Below are 15389 nucleotides of genomic sequence, written 5' to 3'. Positions count from 1 at the left end.
GGAGCAGCAAAAGCCTAAGCGGCGGGGTGCATTTCGGCAATGCTTTCCCTCCGCGGTGGGGGGTGCAGGGCAGGCGCAGGCAGCCCCAGGAGACGACGCCGCTATCCGGGCGCGGCGAAAGCGAGTCGGTCGAAAGGCTGCCCGGGTCGCGCCTGCGGTCGTCCTCGCGCTCCCATCACGCAACAAGTGCGGGCTTGTTGTGGCTGCCGCGCGCCGCTTTGCCTCCCTCTGCTGCGAGCCTTCGGGGCTCCAGGGCGGCGCGGCTGGCGGGAGGGCAGCTTCCAGCGGGACGTTGATGGGTCTTGGAAAGCTTTCTCGTGGCGGTGGCTCTGGCGCGGCTGCAGAGCGTTGGTGGGAGCGGGAACTCCGTCGGATCGCCCGAACTCCAAAGCCTCAGCGAGGTTTGGCTGCCGGGGGGGCGGGGAGGATTAAATCCTCCCCCCCTCCAGGAGCAGCAAAAGCCTAAGCGGCGGGGTGCGCCCTTTGCATTTCGGCATTGGCGCTCTCTCCTCCAGGAGCAGCAAAAGCCTCAGCGACTGATCGCGTCGTTTGCCTTTCTGCTCCATCGCTGAGGCTTTTGCTGCTCGTGGAGGGGAGAGCGCCAATGCCGAAATGCAAAGGGCGCACCCCGCCGCTTAGGCTTTTGCTGCTCGTGGAGGGGGGGTTGGCGGTGCCGATACCAAATGCTTTCCCTCCGCGGTGGGGGGTGCAGGGCAGGCGCAGGCAGCCCCAGGAGACAAAGAGTGAATGAGAGAAAGGAAAGAGAGAGAAAGGGAGGGAGAGAAAGGAGTGAGAGATAGAAAGGATAGAGAGTAAGAGGGAATGAGAGAAAGGAAAGAGAGAGAAAGGGAGAGAGAGAAGGAAAGAGTGAGAGATAGAAAGGATAGAAAGAGGGAATGAGAGAAAGGAAAGAGAGAGAAAGGGAGGGAGAGAAGGAAAGAGTGAGAGATAGAAAGGATAGAAAGAGGGAATGAGAGAAAGGAAAGAGAGAAAGGGAGGGAGAGAAGGAAAGAGCGAGAGATAGAAAGGATAGAAAGAGGGAATGAGAGAAAGGAAAGAGAGAGAAAGGGAGAGAGAGAAGGAAAGAGTGAGAGATAGAAAGGATAGAAAGAGGGAATGAGAGAAAGGAAAGAGAGAGAAAGGGAGGGAGAGAAGGAAAGAGTGAGAGATAGAAAGGATAGAAAGAGGGAATGAGAGAAAGGAAAGAGAGAGAAAGGGAGGGAGAGAAGGAAAGAGTGAGAGATAGAAAGGATAGAAAGAGGGAATGAGAGAAAGAGGAAATGAAGGAAATGAACCCCACCCCCATATGACCAAAGCGCCCCCCCCCCCCACCGGGCCATGGAAAACTGGTCTAGCTTAATGCCGGTCCCTGGTGCAAAAAAGGTTGGGGACCTCTGTTCTAGTCCACCCCCCTGCTTAGGCAGGAAACCCTACACTACTTCAGACAAATGGTAATCTAACATCTTCTTAAAAACTTCCAGTGTTGGAGCATTCACAACTTCTGTATGCAAGCTGTTCCACTGATTAATTGTTCTAACTGTCAGGAAATTTCTCCTTAGTTCTAAGTTGCTTCTCTCCTTGTTTAGTTTCCACCCATTGCTTTTTGTTCTGCTCTCTGGTGCTTTGGAGAATAGTATGATTCCCTCATCTTTGTAGCAACCCCTGAGGTATTGGAACACTTCTATCATGCCTTTCCTAGTCCTTATTTTCATTAAACTAGACATACAGTATCTAGTTCCCCTTGCCTATGTAGTTTTATGTATGGTATGTTGTATGTATGATTTTTAAACAATGGGGTTTTTAGATTTTTAATGTTAGATTTATTATTATAGACTTTTAATATTAGATTTGTCATTGTATACTGTTTTTATCACTGTTGTGAGCCGCCCCGAGTCTGTGTAGAGGGGTGGCATGCAAATCTAATAAATAGGTAGGTAGGTAGGTAGGTAGGTAGGTAGATAGATAGATAGATAGATAGATAGATAGATAGATAGATAGATAGATAAACAAATAAATAAACAAATAAACAAACAAACAAACAAACAGTTCTTCATATGTTTTAGCCTCCAGTCCCCAGTCTTTGTTGCTCTTCCCTGTACTCTTTCTAGACTCTAGAGCAGGGGTCTCCAAACTCAGAGGCTTTAAGACTTTCGGACTTCAACTCCCAGAGTTCCTCAGCCATCAAAGCTGGCTGAGGAGCTCTGGGAGTTGAAGTCCGCAAGTCATAAAGTCGCTAAGTTTGGATACCGCTGCTCTACAGTCTCAACATCCTCTATGCATCATGGTGACTAAAACTGGATGCAGTATTACAAGTGTGGACTTACCAAGTTATTATATAGTAGTATTAACACTTCACATAAGCTTGATTCTATCCTTATGTTTATGCAGCTAGAACTGTGTTGGCTTTTTTGGCAACTGCTGCACACTGATGGCTCATATTTAAATGGTTGTCCACTAGGACTCCACGGTCCCTCTCACAGTTATTACTGTTGAGCAATGTACCACATATACTGTACCTGTGTATTTTGTTTTTGCCTAAATGTAGAACCTTACTTTTTTCACCATTGAATTTCATTTTGTTAGATAGCATCCAATCTTTAAGCCTTTCAAGTTCCTTCTGTATCTATCTTCTGGAGAGTTGACTATTCCTGCCAGTTTGGTGTTATCTGCAAATTTGATGAGTTCTCCATCTATCCTCTCATCCAAGTCATTGATGAAGATGTTGAAGAGTACTGGGCCTAAAATTAGTTAAATCATTTCCTCTTGATTCATTTCTTTTTTTAAAAAAAAAGAACCCTCAAGGTTCTGTTCAGAGTACAACAGTTTCATGTTTTAGACGTCCTTTTTATGGGTTCATTTTTAAATGTTCGTTTTAAAGTTATCTGGCATTTAGGGATATGACTGGAAATAAAAAGAAGCCCCTTTTCTCCTTTTAATTCTTAAATTTCACTGCTCTTCCACTGAGCTTGAAGATTGCTATATTTGCCCATTTTATTTGTCTTAATGATATTAATTTATGATGGAATATCATTCCAGAAGGGTTTTGGATATAGGTGCCCCGATCACAAAGTACCCATCAGTCTGGCCACAACTGTACTGAGCCTGGTTAATTTTCAGCATCAGCTAAATATAGGACTGAATCCATGATCAGGTGTCTTTAAATCTGTTCCATAATTCTGATTTCTTGCTTAACCTTTGCAATTTGGTACAAAGTTAATTTTTTTTTAATTGAAGTGAGGGTCTTGGTTAAAATTATTTCAATATTCTGCTTTAAGGTTATTACTATATGATACTATAGATTGATTTGGTGTTGTTTTCATGAAAGATTGACTATAAATATATGTGTGCATTAGGAGTTGCCATGTGTCCAACACATGGCAACTCCAAATCTCAACCAGCAAATGCTCTGTCCTACACATTGGCAAAAGGAATCAGAACTTCAAATACAAACTTAATAAACAAATTATCACAGATAATCCCCACTCGGTCAAGGACCTCGGGATACTAATAACTAAAGATCTAAGTGCCAAAGCCCACTACAACAACATCGCTAAGAAGGCCTCAAGAGTTGTTAATCTAATCCTACATAGCGTCTGCTCTGGAAATCTCACACTTCTTACCAGAGCTTACAAAACTTTCGCCAGACCCATCCTCGAATACAGCTCATCTGTTTGAAACCCATATCGCATCTCAGACATTAACACCCGAAACAGAATATCCTATGAAACTAGACTTACAATCCTGGGTCTTGAAAGCTTAGAACTACGACGCCTTAAACATGATCTAAGTATTGCCCACAAGATCATATGTTGCAATGTCCTGCCTGTCAAAGACTACTTCAGCTTCAACCACAACAAAACAAGAGCACACAACAAATTCAAGCTTAACATTAACCGCTCCAAACTTGAGTGTAAAAAATATGACTTTAATAATCGGGTTGTTGAAGCGTGGAACTCATTACCGGACTCCGTAGTATCATCCCCTAACCCCCAACATTTAACCCTTAGACTATCCACGGTTGACCTCTCCAGATTCCTAAGAGGTCAGTAAGGGGTGTGCATAAGCGCACTAGCCTGCCTTTCGTTCCCTGTCCTATAGTCTCTCCTATATCTCGTATTTCTTCTCTACTATATCCTTTATAATCCTCATTGTGTATTATTGTGTATTGGACAAAATAAATAAATAAAAATAAAAAATAAAATAAATTTACACAGACAGAGGGACACACAAACACACAAAACAAACTGTAGGAAAGGAGAAGGGGAGATAAAAAAGCACTGTTCAAACAAGCATAGTAGAATAATACTATGTCCCTGGAGGCAGCTCACTGCAACTCTCGAAACACTTTCTGTGGAGGAACAATAGAATTTAAAAATAGAAGGAAAGGAGGAAAGGGAGCTATTCCTTGCCTCCTGAAAAATTCTATATCCCAGTATTAAATCTTTCTTTCCCTCTTCACTAAAATGGTTAGGGAAGGAGTTTGCACGAGTTGGGATAGGCTTCCTGTTTGGGTCATCTCATTCTTCCTCACAGGAAGAATGTAAGGCCAAAAGTCCACTTAATCCAGCACTTTGTTTCTCTCAGTGGATTGCCAGAAAGAAGGCTCTGGGAAGGCTCACAAGCAAGACAGGAATACAAGAGGTGTAAGAGTATATATGTTTACTCCAAGATATGTCAGTGTTCGAGGCCAAGCCAAGGCACAAATGCTGTTTTCCACACTTTCAAGTGAAATTAGGTCTAAGTGTGTTATTTTGGCACAGGGGTAGAAAATCCCACAAGTATCTTTTCAATCTCTGCAATAAATATACAATAACAACAACAATAATTTAGTTTACAAATTGCTTCTCTTTTTTTGGTCATCATTATTGGTTATTTAAAGGGTCTACTGCTTCATTTGTCTAATAACAGGATGGATCTGAAGATAAGCCAAGAAGTCTACATACTGATTAATACTTGTGAATAAAAGTTCCACCATAATCAAAACATTGTTGTTCCACTTTAAAAAGCTAAGAAAATATATCTTACTCTTCCCCCTACCCCCAGAGATGCTCTGTGAATATAAATAATACCCATCTAGAAAACAGACTGTTTACAAAATACATAGGCATTTATACTCAGTGGCTGGTAAAGGACCCAAAACAATACAATACAAAACAAAACAAAATGGTTACATCAACATTTGAAATCAAAACACTCTTAGCTATTTAATAAATATATTCAAGCAGTTCAAAGCTCTTCTGGAGATTATTAAGAAAGAACACAGTCCAATGTACTTTTAAAATCTAGACTGGTTTTGATTATGCAGAAGCAGCTTAAAAAAATAAGTTGGTCTGCAAGAAAGTGGGCAAATGATGGAATATAAACTCCGTTACCATTAGCCAGCAACCATTGGCCAATACACACACACACACACATGTATATATAATGAAATATATAGATATTATTTAATATATAATATAGTGTTTTTGCCTTGGTTGATGGCGAAGATTTGTTTTTACCCAGTGTAACCCTATTATTTTTATATAAACATTATTGCTTTTATACTTGTTAGCTGCCCAAAATTGTTTCATTAAAATGTATATATTTGTATAATAAATGTTAGAGTTTTTTTTCAAATCAATATGCTGGTTCTATTTTGCTTCTATAGTCTTGTGGTCATAACAGTACAGTACAAGTACCAAGTTCAATGGACAAATCATGCAAATACAATTGAAACCAGTTTATGTGCCAAATGATGATCAATGAACCAATGCATTCAGTTTTTCTGAACAAACTTATAGATTGTTAATAGCATTCTACTAAAAGGTTTGGGTAGGGGTGTATGTTTTGTGTCTGTGTGTATATTCATGCAAATAGCTCTGAACTTTCTTTTAGAAAGAGAATAAAATAATAATCATGGGACATGGTACAGGTATTGACTGACAATATACTGTAAACTCAATATTGTAATAAATGTTGTCAGTCAAAACTTGTACCATGTCCCACAATAATTATTATTTTATTCTCTCTCTTTTTTTAGAAAGTTCAGAACTATTTGCACGAAACTTCCAATGTTGTCTTTAAGGCATTGGTCAAGGGTACAAACTCCTGGCTGCAGAAAAACAAAGAAAGAAACACAATATCAGATTTATTCCATCACTAGCTGAACATTTTTTTTAAAAAACACTCTAACATATGATATGTTGCTATAGCAGAATCACAAAGAAGAAGCAACTCCATCCTTTTGTTCAATTCAGGAATCCAAATTAAAGCATCCTTAACAATTGGCTGTTTAATTTCTGCTGGAATACATCCAGTGAAAAAGCCCCAGAATTTCTCTACATAATAGGTTCCCTATCAAAATGCTCTTTCTGCTGGGATCTGCGTTTTTTTTCCATCTGTCAATCATCTGAGAATTTTGTCCCAAAGGTGCTTTTTTTCAAAAGGCAACTGGACTTTCTTGTTTCGCTTGAAGACGTTTCGCTTCTCATCCAAGAAGCTTCTTCAGAACAAATCCAGTTGTTGTTGTTTTTGAAAGAAAACATCTTTGTAACATCCATGACCTGGATGACTGCAAACCTTTATAAACATCTGGGAACTTTCTTCTTAGAATGTATGAATGCCCAGATATATAAGGGAGTCCTTGATTGGCTTAGTTTCCTGTGCCCCAGACACACAGAAATCTGTCTGTTCAGATAAAGAGCTCTTGCGAATACAATAAAATCTAGCAGTCTTACCTTCACCTGAAGAGCCTGAAAGATCGATGATGACGTACACTCTTCCTTCTGGCTCCAAATCAATCTGCAAGAGAAGGAAGCAAATATTTATTATTAGAATTCCACTGTGTTCTTTTCGTAGGGTGTGTTGTTTTCCTGAGAATTCTTACAGGGTTTTTAATGCACTCTAAGCAAGCATTGGCTTAAAGGAATTGGAGAGACAAAAAATAATAGATGCCATTGAAACATTATAAACCAACTTTAGATTAAGTAAAAAATATTTACTGTAAATATTTAGCCACATTTATGGATTTGGATCTCATAAGACCATTTACTTATTTAGAAAATAAGTAAGCGTGCACTTCCGAACCACGAGTAGATTTCACTGCTGCAATGAAACAAAAACAGCAAAACGTAATATAACTCCTGAAGACAATGTGTCTTGTTCAGACCTTCCTTTCAGTAGTATAGCAGGAGAGCTATGCTACTATATGATTCAGGTAATCCTGCAAATCAACTAGAATTCAGTGGTACAAAAAGGAGGGCCCCACATGTCATGCTTGGAACTACGTTTGGGGGACAAGATTGAGAGGAGACTTGATAGCTGTCTACAAATATCTGAAGGGCTGTGACAGAGCAGAGGGATCAGCATTGTTCTCATTAGCACATGGAAGGACTAGAAACTTGGAATGAAACTGCAAGGGAGTAGATTTAGACGAGATATCAGAAAAAACTTTCTAACAATAAGGGTGATAAACCAGTGGAACAGTTTGCCACAGGCGGTGGTGAGCTCGCCTTCACTGGAGGTCTTCAAACATCTTTCTGGGATGGTTTAGAGCAGGGGTAGGCAAAGTTGGCTCTTCTATGACATGTGAACTTCAACTCCCAGAATTCCAGAGCCGGTATGAGAGGCTCAGGAATTCTGTGAGTTGAAGTCCACAGGTCATAGAAGAGACAACTTTGCCTACCCCTGGTTTAGTGAATCCTGCATTGAGCAGGGGGCTGGACCCGATGACCCTGGAGGTCCCTTCCAACTCTATGATTCTATGACATTGGTTCCAATGAAATTATGCCATCTGTAATAGCATCCAGCATTCTTAAAGAGCATTTAGATTCTTCTGGATCTTCACTCTGTAGCAATCTGTTCATATACTCACAGACACAGAGCTCTGTATGGAAAAAAAAATGTGTGGATAGAGAGTTTGACTCATCCCTGGAGCAGTAAAGGAAGAGCAAAGATGTATTACCTGTTGAAGACCAAGAATTGAATGCCTTACATTATGAAGGTTGGCTGAATCATTATGTAAATGAGGTGACTGGATATAATAATTGGCTCATGCCAAGTCAGGTTGCATTCAACTGTATCTTCAGCATTTAGGCACAGTACAATACAGATAGGACTCGTTCCAGCACAGAGAGCTCAGAAAGGCTTCAGTGAAGGTTTTGAGTGCTATCACTTACATACTAAGAATGAGGTAACTTGCAGCTTTTAGACATTAGAAAGAAAAAAATGCTCTGCCCAAAGCCAGAATTTAATGCCTGATACATTCTTGAATCATATACAAAAATGAGCTGCATCTATACCCAAGTTTCTTTGGATATCACTCTTGCCATTGTTACATAATTGCAACCCCAAAATCTTTGGACAATAATTTCCAAATCATCCTGTGAATTTACACCCAAGCCCACCTCTCTCCCCTCCACCTCACTTTATGTGATAAATAAAGTGACAAAAACTGACAAAAATGTAAGACACTCTTTTTTTCTGTCTGGATTTTAACTCAAGTACTTGGAAAGACTTGGAATCTAATTTCCCAGTTAAACTTTCTTTTGTTAATTCAGCAATAATCTTTGCCACCAAAGGATCTGTAGCCGAATTTGAAAAGCCTCTAATGTAGAGAAATATGTCTTAAGCAAAGCAGGTGTTTAAAAGCCATAATCCGAGAGAGAAAATAAATCATTCAAAGCATATTCACATATGCTTCCCTCATGCATGAGGAAGATAAACTTTATAAAACATATTGGTAAGTACTGAAACAGATTTGCTAGGCCAGCATGAAATTCATAAACACACAGAGTGATGGGTACCATTCATGTCAACATGTGTCAACACCCTTCATACTCACTAAAAATGTTCAACAAAGATGGGGATTTTCAAATGAAAAGAATGCTACAATATAATGTGATCCATAATGGACAATCAATTTTGACACTCAAGTCCCTTTAGTGGCTATGATTATTAGGCCTGTACAAGCTCCTAAGGCATAAACATAGTTTGGGGTTTGGCTTAATATATTTTGTTAACTCAGCCATAGTTGCTTGAAAATCATTTTTATCATTTTATGTTGCCTGAGATCCAGTTGTCGTTTCTTCAGCAAAATATTGTTAAACCAGTCATGCTTATTCCATTGTGGGAAACCAGCCGCTGTATGTTCTGAAAGGAAGGGATATCTTTATTATTTGATTAGTGATGGATAGGCTTTCCTGAAATTACCTGAGAAAAGGGATTAATTAATTTTAAGCTCATGAAGTTCAAATCTAAATACAAGGGAACTGGGAAAAAAATATTTATGACCATTTTTCAGAGTTATGACTTTTGCAGCATGCCTTTGGTCTTATGGTCAAAATTCAGATGCTGGTCAATAGGTTCATATTTATAAAGGCTGCAGCAGGTTGAACTAAGTTGATTGCAAGTATGTATGGTTTTTTATATTGTTATTGTTTTATTGTTTGTTGGTTTTATTATTAGATTTAACTGTTTTTATTGTATTTATTTCTACTGTTAGCTGCTCAGAGTCCGTTTGGAGTGAGTGGCAAACAAACAAACAAACAAACAAACAAACAAATAAATAACCCAAGATCATGTGATCTCAGGGATCGCACAGTGATTAGAGTTCAGCAGTTCAAATCTCACCACTGGCTCAAGGTTGACTCAGCCTTCCATCCTTCCAAGGTGGGTAAAATGAGGAACCACATTGTTGGGGGCAATATGCTGATTCTGTAAACCGCTTAGAGAGGGCTGTAGAAGCACTATGAATGGTATATGTCTAAATGCTATTGCTATTGCTACCTCTTTTTGCGACCTTCTGACAAGCGAAGTAAAAATGGGGAAACCAGATTATCTTAAAAACGAGGTTACTAACCTATCAACTGCATTGATTCAATTAACAACGGAGGCAAGGAAGGTTGTAAAATGGAGAAAGACACACTTCACAAATGTCTCACTTAACAACATAAACTTTGGCCTCAATTGTGGTCATAAGTCAAGGACTACCTGTAGTATCCTGAATATTCCTCCAGCTGTCCTATCATCAGTGACAGCAAGAGTGAGGCAGCCCTATTGCAGATGGGGGCTGCCCCTTTGGACATCTACGGAGAGGGGCGGCATACAAATCTAATAAATAAATAGATAGATAGATAGATAGATAGATAGATAGATAGATAGATAGATAGATAGATAGATAGATAAATAATAAAATAAAAATAAATAAAATAAAATAAAATAAAATAAAATAATAAAATAAAATAAAATAAAATAATAGTCTTAAGTCATTAAGGAATGTACAGATTTTTATTAACGCTGAGCAATTACAATTCCAGAAGTCCTGGCACAAAACTCCTAATGCCTTGTGAAACCCACGGCAGCAATCTCTATTATTCTTACTACAGTATACAGATCAATTCAACAGGCTGCATGGATGGGTACAGCAGCAAATTCAAACCTTGCATGCAATCTGCAATGTGCCACATAGTCCAAAACATCGTTATCTATAACCAGATATTATGTAAGTTGTCTAGTTACTATTAAAACTTTTCCCAGGCAGGCATCCCACTTAAGCAGGTGAAGAAAATGTTCTGCTATGTATAAATGGATAAGAAAGAATCATAGCCTCTTTGTAGAAAACAATGGTACCGACGGCATTCAATAAAATATCAACATTTTAAAAGGAAAACAGGCAGGCAAGGAGACAGTTGAAGTGCTCATGTGTTCTCCTTTGCAAATGTTTTAAACGAAATCTGTTAGCAGATCAGAAGAGCAGGGGGCTAGGTAAATGTTTTGAAGTCAGAGATGATGGTTGCCTTTGAACTGTATGGGTAATATTATGCAGATGGCCTCTGGGAAAGGAAGGAGGGGGGCTCTCTACTCATAGTTATCCAGTTAGTACCACACAGAGTTATTTATAAACACAAAATGATTGTGCTATGCTGCATACACAATTTCAAGGCAGAGCGCCGACCTGCATTTGAAATTACACGCACATGAAGCAAGCCCCCGTTTGCTTGGGGACAGTGGATGGTTTGTAGCGAGAAGATAGATGTTCACTCCTACGGACAATCAGAGCAAGTTTCATCTGTCAAGTGGGTGGATCTAGAACAAAGCACCCTCAGCTTGACTTCCTTAGGGGCATTTTAAAACTCTGATGTTCTACAGCAGTGCTTCCCAACCTTGGCAACTTGAAGATATTTGGACTTCAACTCCCAGAATTCCACAGCCAGCGAATGCTGGCTGGGGAATTCTGGGAGTTGAAGTCCAGATATCTTCAAGTTGCCAAGGTTGGGAAACACTGTTCTACAGATGTAAAGTGGGTCTATAACAGGAGCCTCAAACTCAATTTCATGAAGGACCACATCAGGGTTGTGTTTGACCTCAGAGGACCAGGGTGTGTGTGACAAGGGTAGATGTGGCCAGCTTTACACCACTCACCGAGGCTCCGTTTTCAGCCACGATAGTCTCCTACAGCCTTCTGATAGTGAAAACGGAGCTCAGGGAGGCAGCGTGAGCTCCATTTTAGCTGGCAGAGGCACTGCCAACTGGTTCTTCCCTTTTCCCAGGGTTGCCCTGTGGGACAGATCTAAGTACCCTGTAGGCCAGGTTTGGCCCATGGGCCTTGAGTTTGACACCTCTGGTCTATATTATGCTTGTGCTCCACCTTAGAATAAAGCCTGAAATTGAAGCATTCAGATCAATTTAGAGGAGGGGTTTTTTTTACTCATCCGAGGCAGAGTATCTAATTCCAATTTACCTGTCCTAATCCAATATTCTTCTTGAATCCTGTCCTAGCACTATGCTATGTGCCACACCGAAAAACTAACATTAACTTAAGTTTACTCAGAACTGCAAAACAAACAATTGCTGCCAACCTGCCTTCCATTGAGGACAGTATATACTGCATGAATAAAAAAGAGGGCCGTGAAAATATTTATTGACTCCTCGCATCCTGGACATAATTGTTTCAACTCCTACCCTCAAAACATCGCCATAGAGCACTGCACTCCAAGACAACTAGACACAAGAACAATCTTTTCCTGAACCCCATCTTTGTGCTAAACAAATAATTCCCTCACTACTGTCAAACTATTCATTAAGGCTGCATAACTGTTAGTCTGCTCATCATTCCTAAATCTCCTCCCACTTATGACTGTAACTTGTTACTTGTATTTTACATAGAACATAGAACATAGAAGACTGACGGCAGAAAAAGACCTCATGGTCCGTCTAGTCTGCCCTTATACTATTTCCTGTATTTTATCTTACAATGGATATATGTTTATCCTAGGCATGTTTAAATTCAGTTACTGTGGATTTACCAACCACGTCTGCTGGAAGTTTGTTCCAAGGATCTACTACTCTTTCAGTAAAATAATATTTTCTCACGTTGTTTTTGATCTTTCCCCCAACTAACTTCAGATTGTGTCTCCTTGTTCTTGTGTTCACTTTCCTATTAAAAACACTTCCCTCCTGGACCTTATTTAACCCTTTAACATATTTAAATGTTTTGATCATGTCCCCCCTTTTGCTTCTATCCTCCAGATTATACAGATTGAGTTCATGAAGTCTTTCCTGATACGTTTTATGCTTAAGACCTTCCACCATTTTTGTAGCCCTTCTTTGGACCCGTTCAATTTTGTCAATATCTTTTTGTAGGTGAGGTCTCCAGAACTGAACACAGTATTCCAAATGTGGTCTCACCAGTGCTCTATATAAGGGGATTATTATGATTTATATTAGTATTGATTGTTTCCGGATTGCTTATTTGTACCCTATGACAATCATTAAGTGTTGTACCTCATGATTCTTGACAAATGTACACTGTTCTTTGATGTACACTGAGAGTATATACACCAATGACAAATTTCTTGTGAAATGACACTGGGCCAATAAAGTATTCTATTCTATTCTATTCTATTCTATTCTATTCTATACCATCCCATTAAAATGATTTTGATTATATAAATGCAAAATGGCTTGAGGTATAGAGCATATAAATTCATCTAATTTGGGAAAATATAGCTATGGAAACTATATGCTGGAAATAATCAGAAGAGAGAACAGATGGTTTTATGTTTTGCTTGGAAGCTTCCCAGACCAGACCATCTTTAAAATGTTACTGCATTTCATAGCCTTCATATGGCCTTATTTAGAAGAGATTTCCCATGGGTTTTATACAGGAGTGATGTTTAAACCTCTGGTTATTACCAGGGCCAGGGATACATATAGGGTCAACAAGGGGATAATGAAGAGGGCACCTCAATACACACCTATGTCAAATAAGTCCATTGTAAAGAAAAAAATCATACACCTTTTTACCTCTGTTTACATTTCACTGAAATAATTAATATCCTCAGACTGGTTTAGGGAAAATTGTATGAGTGGTTAGAGAAAAGAGACAAAGAATAAGAGAATAATGCAATAAAGAGGATAAAGGAGTTGTTGGAATATATTTAAAATAAACAAAAGTGAAATAAAAAATGGTAGAAATAGAGTACCCTACTATATGTATATGATGTTTATAAATAGAATTGTGTAATATATATATATATATATATATATATATATATATATATATATATATATATAAATGAAAAATGAAAGAGGAAAAATACCTGTAAAATTCAAATTGTAACAATGACGCAAAATACTTGTGTAGAAGAAAATTGTATAACTCTTCATGTCAGTCTTTTTAAATGTTCAATAAAAGTTTTTTAAAAATACAGTATCTTCAGAATTAAATATATAGCTAAGATAAAATATCAAAACTGGGATGTTTAAAAAAAATTTAAATGGGCTTTTTATTCTCAAAAGCCTGAGATAAAATAAATATTTGAGAAGAAAATCAAAATGACGCAACAGCCACCTTAATTGTTTCCTCTTCAAGCTCTTCACAGAAGATGTCACTCATTGAATAAGGGGAGTGACAGCAATCTGGAATGAGTATTCATTTACAACACTAAGATAAAATTGACCTTGCTTGCTGTTGTTTTGGTTTTCCACTGGCATTCATGCTCTATGTGAAGCCATAAAATTAAATGGACCTGGCCTCAACCGTAGCAGCAGAAAACCACCTCTCACATGGATTATATGCTGCTTTTTATCCATTGGAAATTTCTGCTTGTGTGACATTAATGAGTCATGCATTGTCTAAAAATTCTGGAGCACGGCAGATGACCGCATTAGTAATGCTGGACTGCAACCTTTTGATTGGAAGCATGCAAAAAGCAAGGTTTCTTTGTAAACTAAATAAATGAAAATATACGAAAATGCTTCTCAATATTGTAATTAGAATCTCTCTCTCTCTCTCTCTCTCTCTCTCTCTCTCTCTCTCTCTCTCTCTCTCTCTCTCTCAGATTCAAGGTGTATACAAAATAGGAACCATTTTCATCACCAAAATAGGAACCATTTTCATCACCTTCCTCTAATGCTAATTCTCACCAGCTTTTAATTTATTATTTTTTTCTTTTACAACATACAACAAATACAATTTTATTACACACCCACCCACAAACCCACCCACCAGAATACTCTTTTTGAAAATACTTCAATTGAACATAATTTTGCCATATTCTTCCATTCTAAAAAAGGAGCCATACAAAGTGACTGATATAGACACTGCTAATTCTCTCATTACAGTCAAATTTATCTGATAGAATTCGCAAGACTTCAATGCTATGACGCAATGGGTATTTCCATCGCCCTGGCTCAACTGCCCCAATGACCAGTACTCCAAGTGAAAAAACATTTGAAAACATAGATGCTACTATAGAAAGAGATAATCCGTTAGGAATAGGCAGATCTTCAAGATGTGGCTACATCATGTAAGGCATCGTGTAAATAGAATCACTTCTAGATGAGTTCTCAGAATTGAAATCTAATAGAACTAAAAGTAACTAGCAGGTTAATGTTTCAGAGCAGTACTGTATAATTTGAGATATGTAAATAATATCTATTGCTTAGCAAAAAGAAGATTCATAAACATTTGATTACATAAAGTTCAGCTCCAGAACAGAAAATCCAATTTTGGTTGATTGAAAAGAACATGACATATTTTAGCACCTGGCAATCTAAGCTTGAGAATCTTCGTTTTTCCCAGATTTAGGAGGTCCCATATCTATAACAGAACACAGAATGCATTCAGTTGCAAAAGTATGGCTACCTCTTAAGGTAGGCCAGGTAATTTCACATACAAATTTACAAGAGAAAGTTTAAAAAAATGTATTATGTTATGACAATATTTATTACATCATGTTGCTTTACTGGACCTAATGTTTTCTACAGACCTGGAAACAAATATTCTGATTGCAATATATGATGAAAAAAAACATTTGTTACTGGTCAATCCATATCAAATTTAATGATTAAATGATTGAATAATTAATGTTTCCTACTTAATTAGATGAAGAGCTAGTTATATTAGT

The 15389-nt window shown here is 38.4% G+C and overlaps 1 protein-coding gene across 2 annotated transcripts in view; it reads right to left on the bottom strand.

Annotated features, from left to right (window-relative positions):
- PRKCE (protein kinase C epsilon) overlaps positions 1–15389 on the bottom strand; it is a 404880-nt gene that overhangs the window by 199840 nt on the left and 189651 nt on the right. For both annotated transcript variants that reach the window (XM_070734568.1, XM_070734569.1), the window contains exon 2: positions 6717–6780. In XM_070734568.1, the coding sequence (XP_070590669.1) occupies positions 6717–6780 (64 nt within the window). The remainder of the gene's footprint in view (positions 1–6716; positions 6781–15389) is intronic.

Source organism: Erythrolamprus reginae, chromosome 1, assembly GCF_031021105.1.
Source record: "Erythrolamprus reginae isolate rEryReg1 chromosome 1, rEryReg1.hap1, whole genome shotgun sequence".
In the NCBI taxonomy this organism is placed as follows: Eukaryota; Metazoa; Chordata; class Lepidosauria; order Squamata; family Dipsadidae; genus Erythrolamprus; species Erythrolamprus reginae.
Note: the sequence above shows the minus strand (reverse complement) of the source record. Positions and strands in the feature narration are given on the sequence as shown.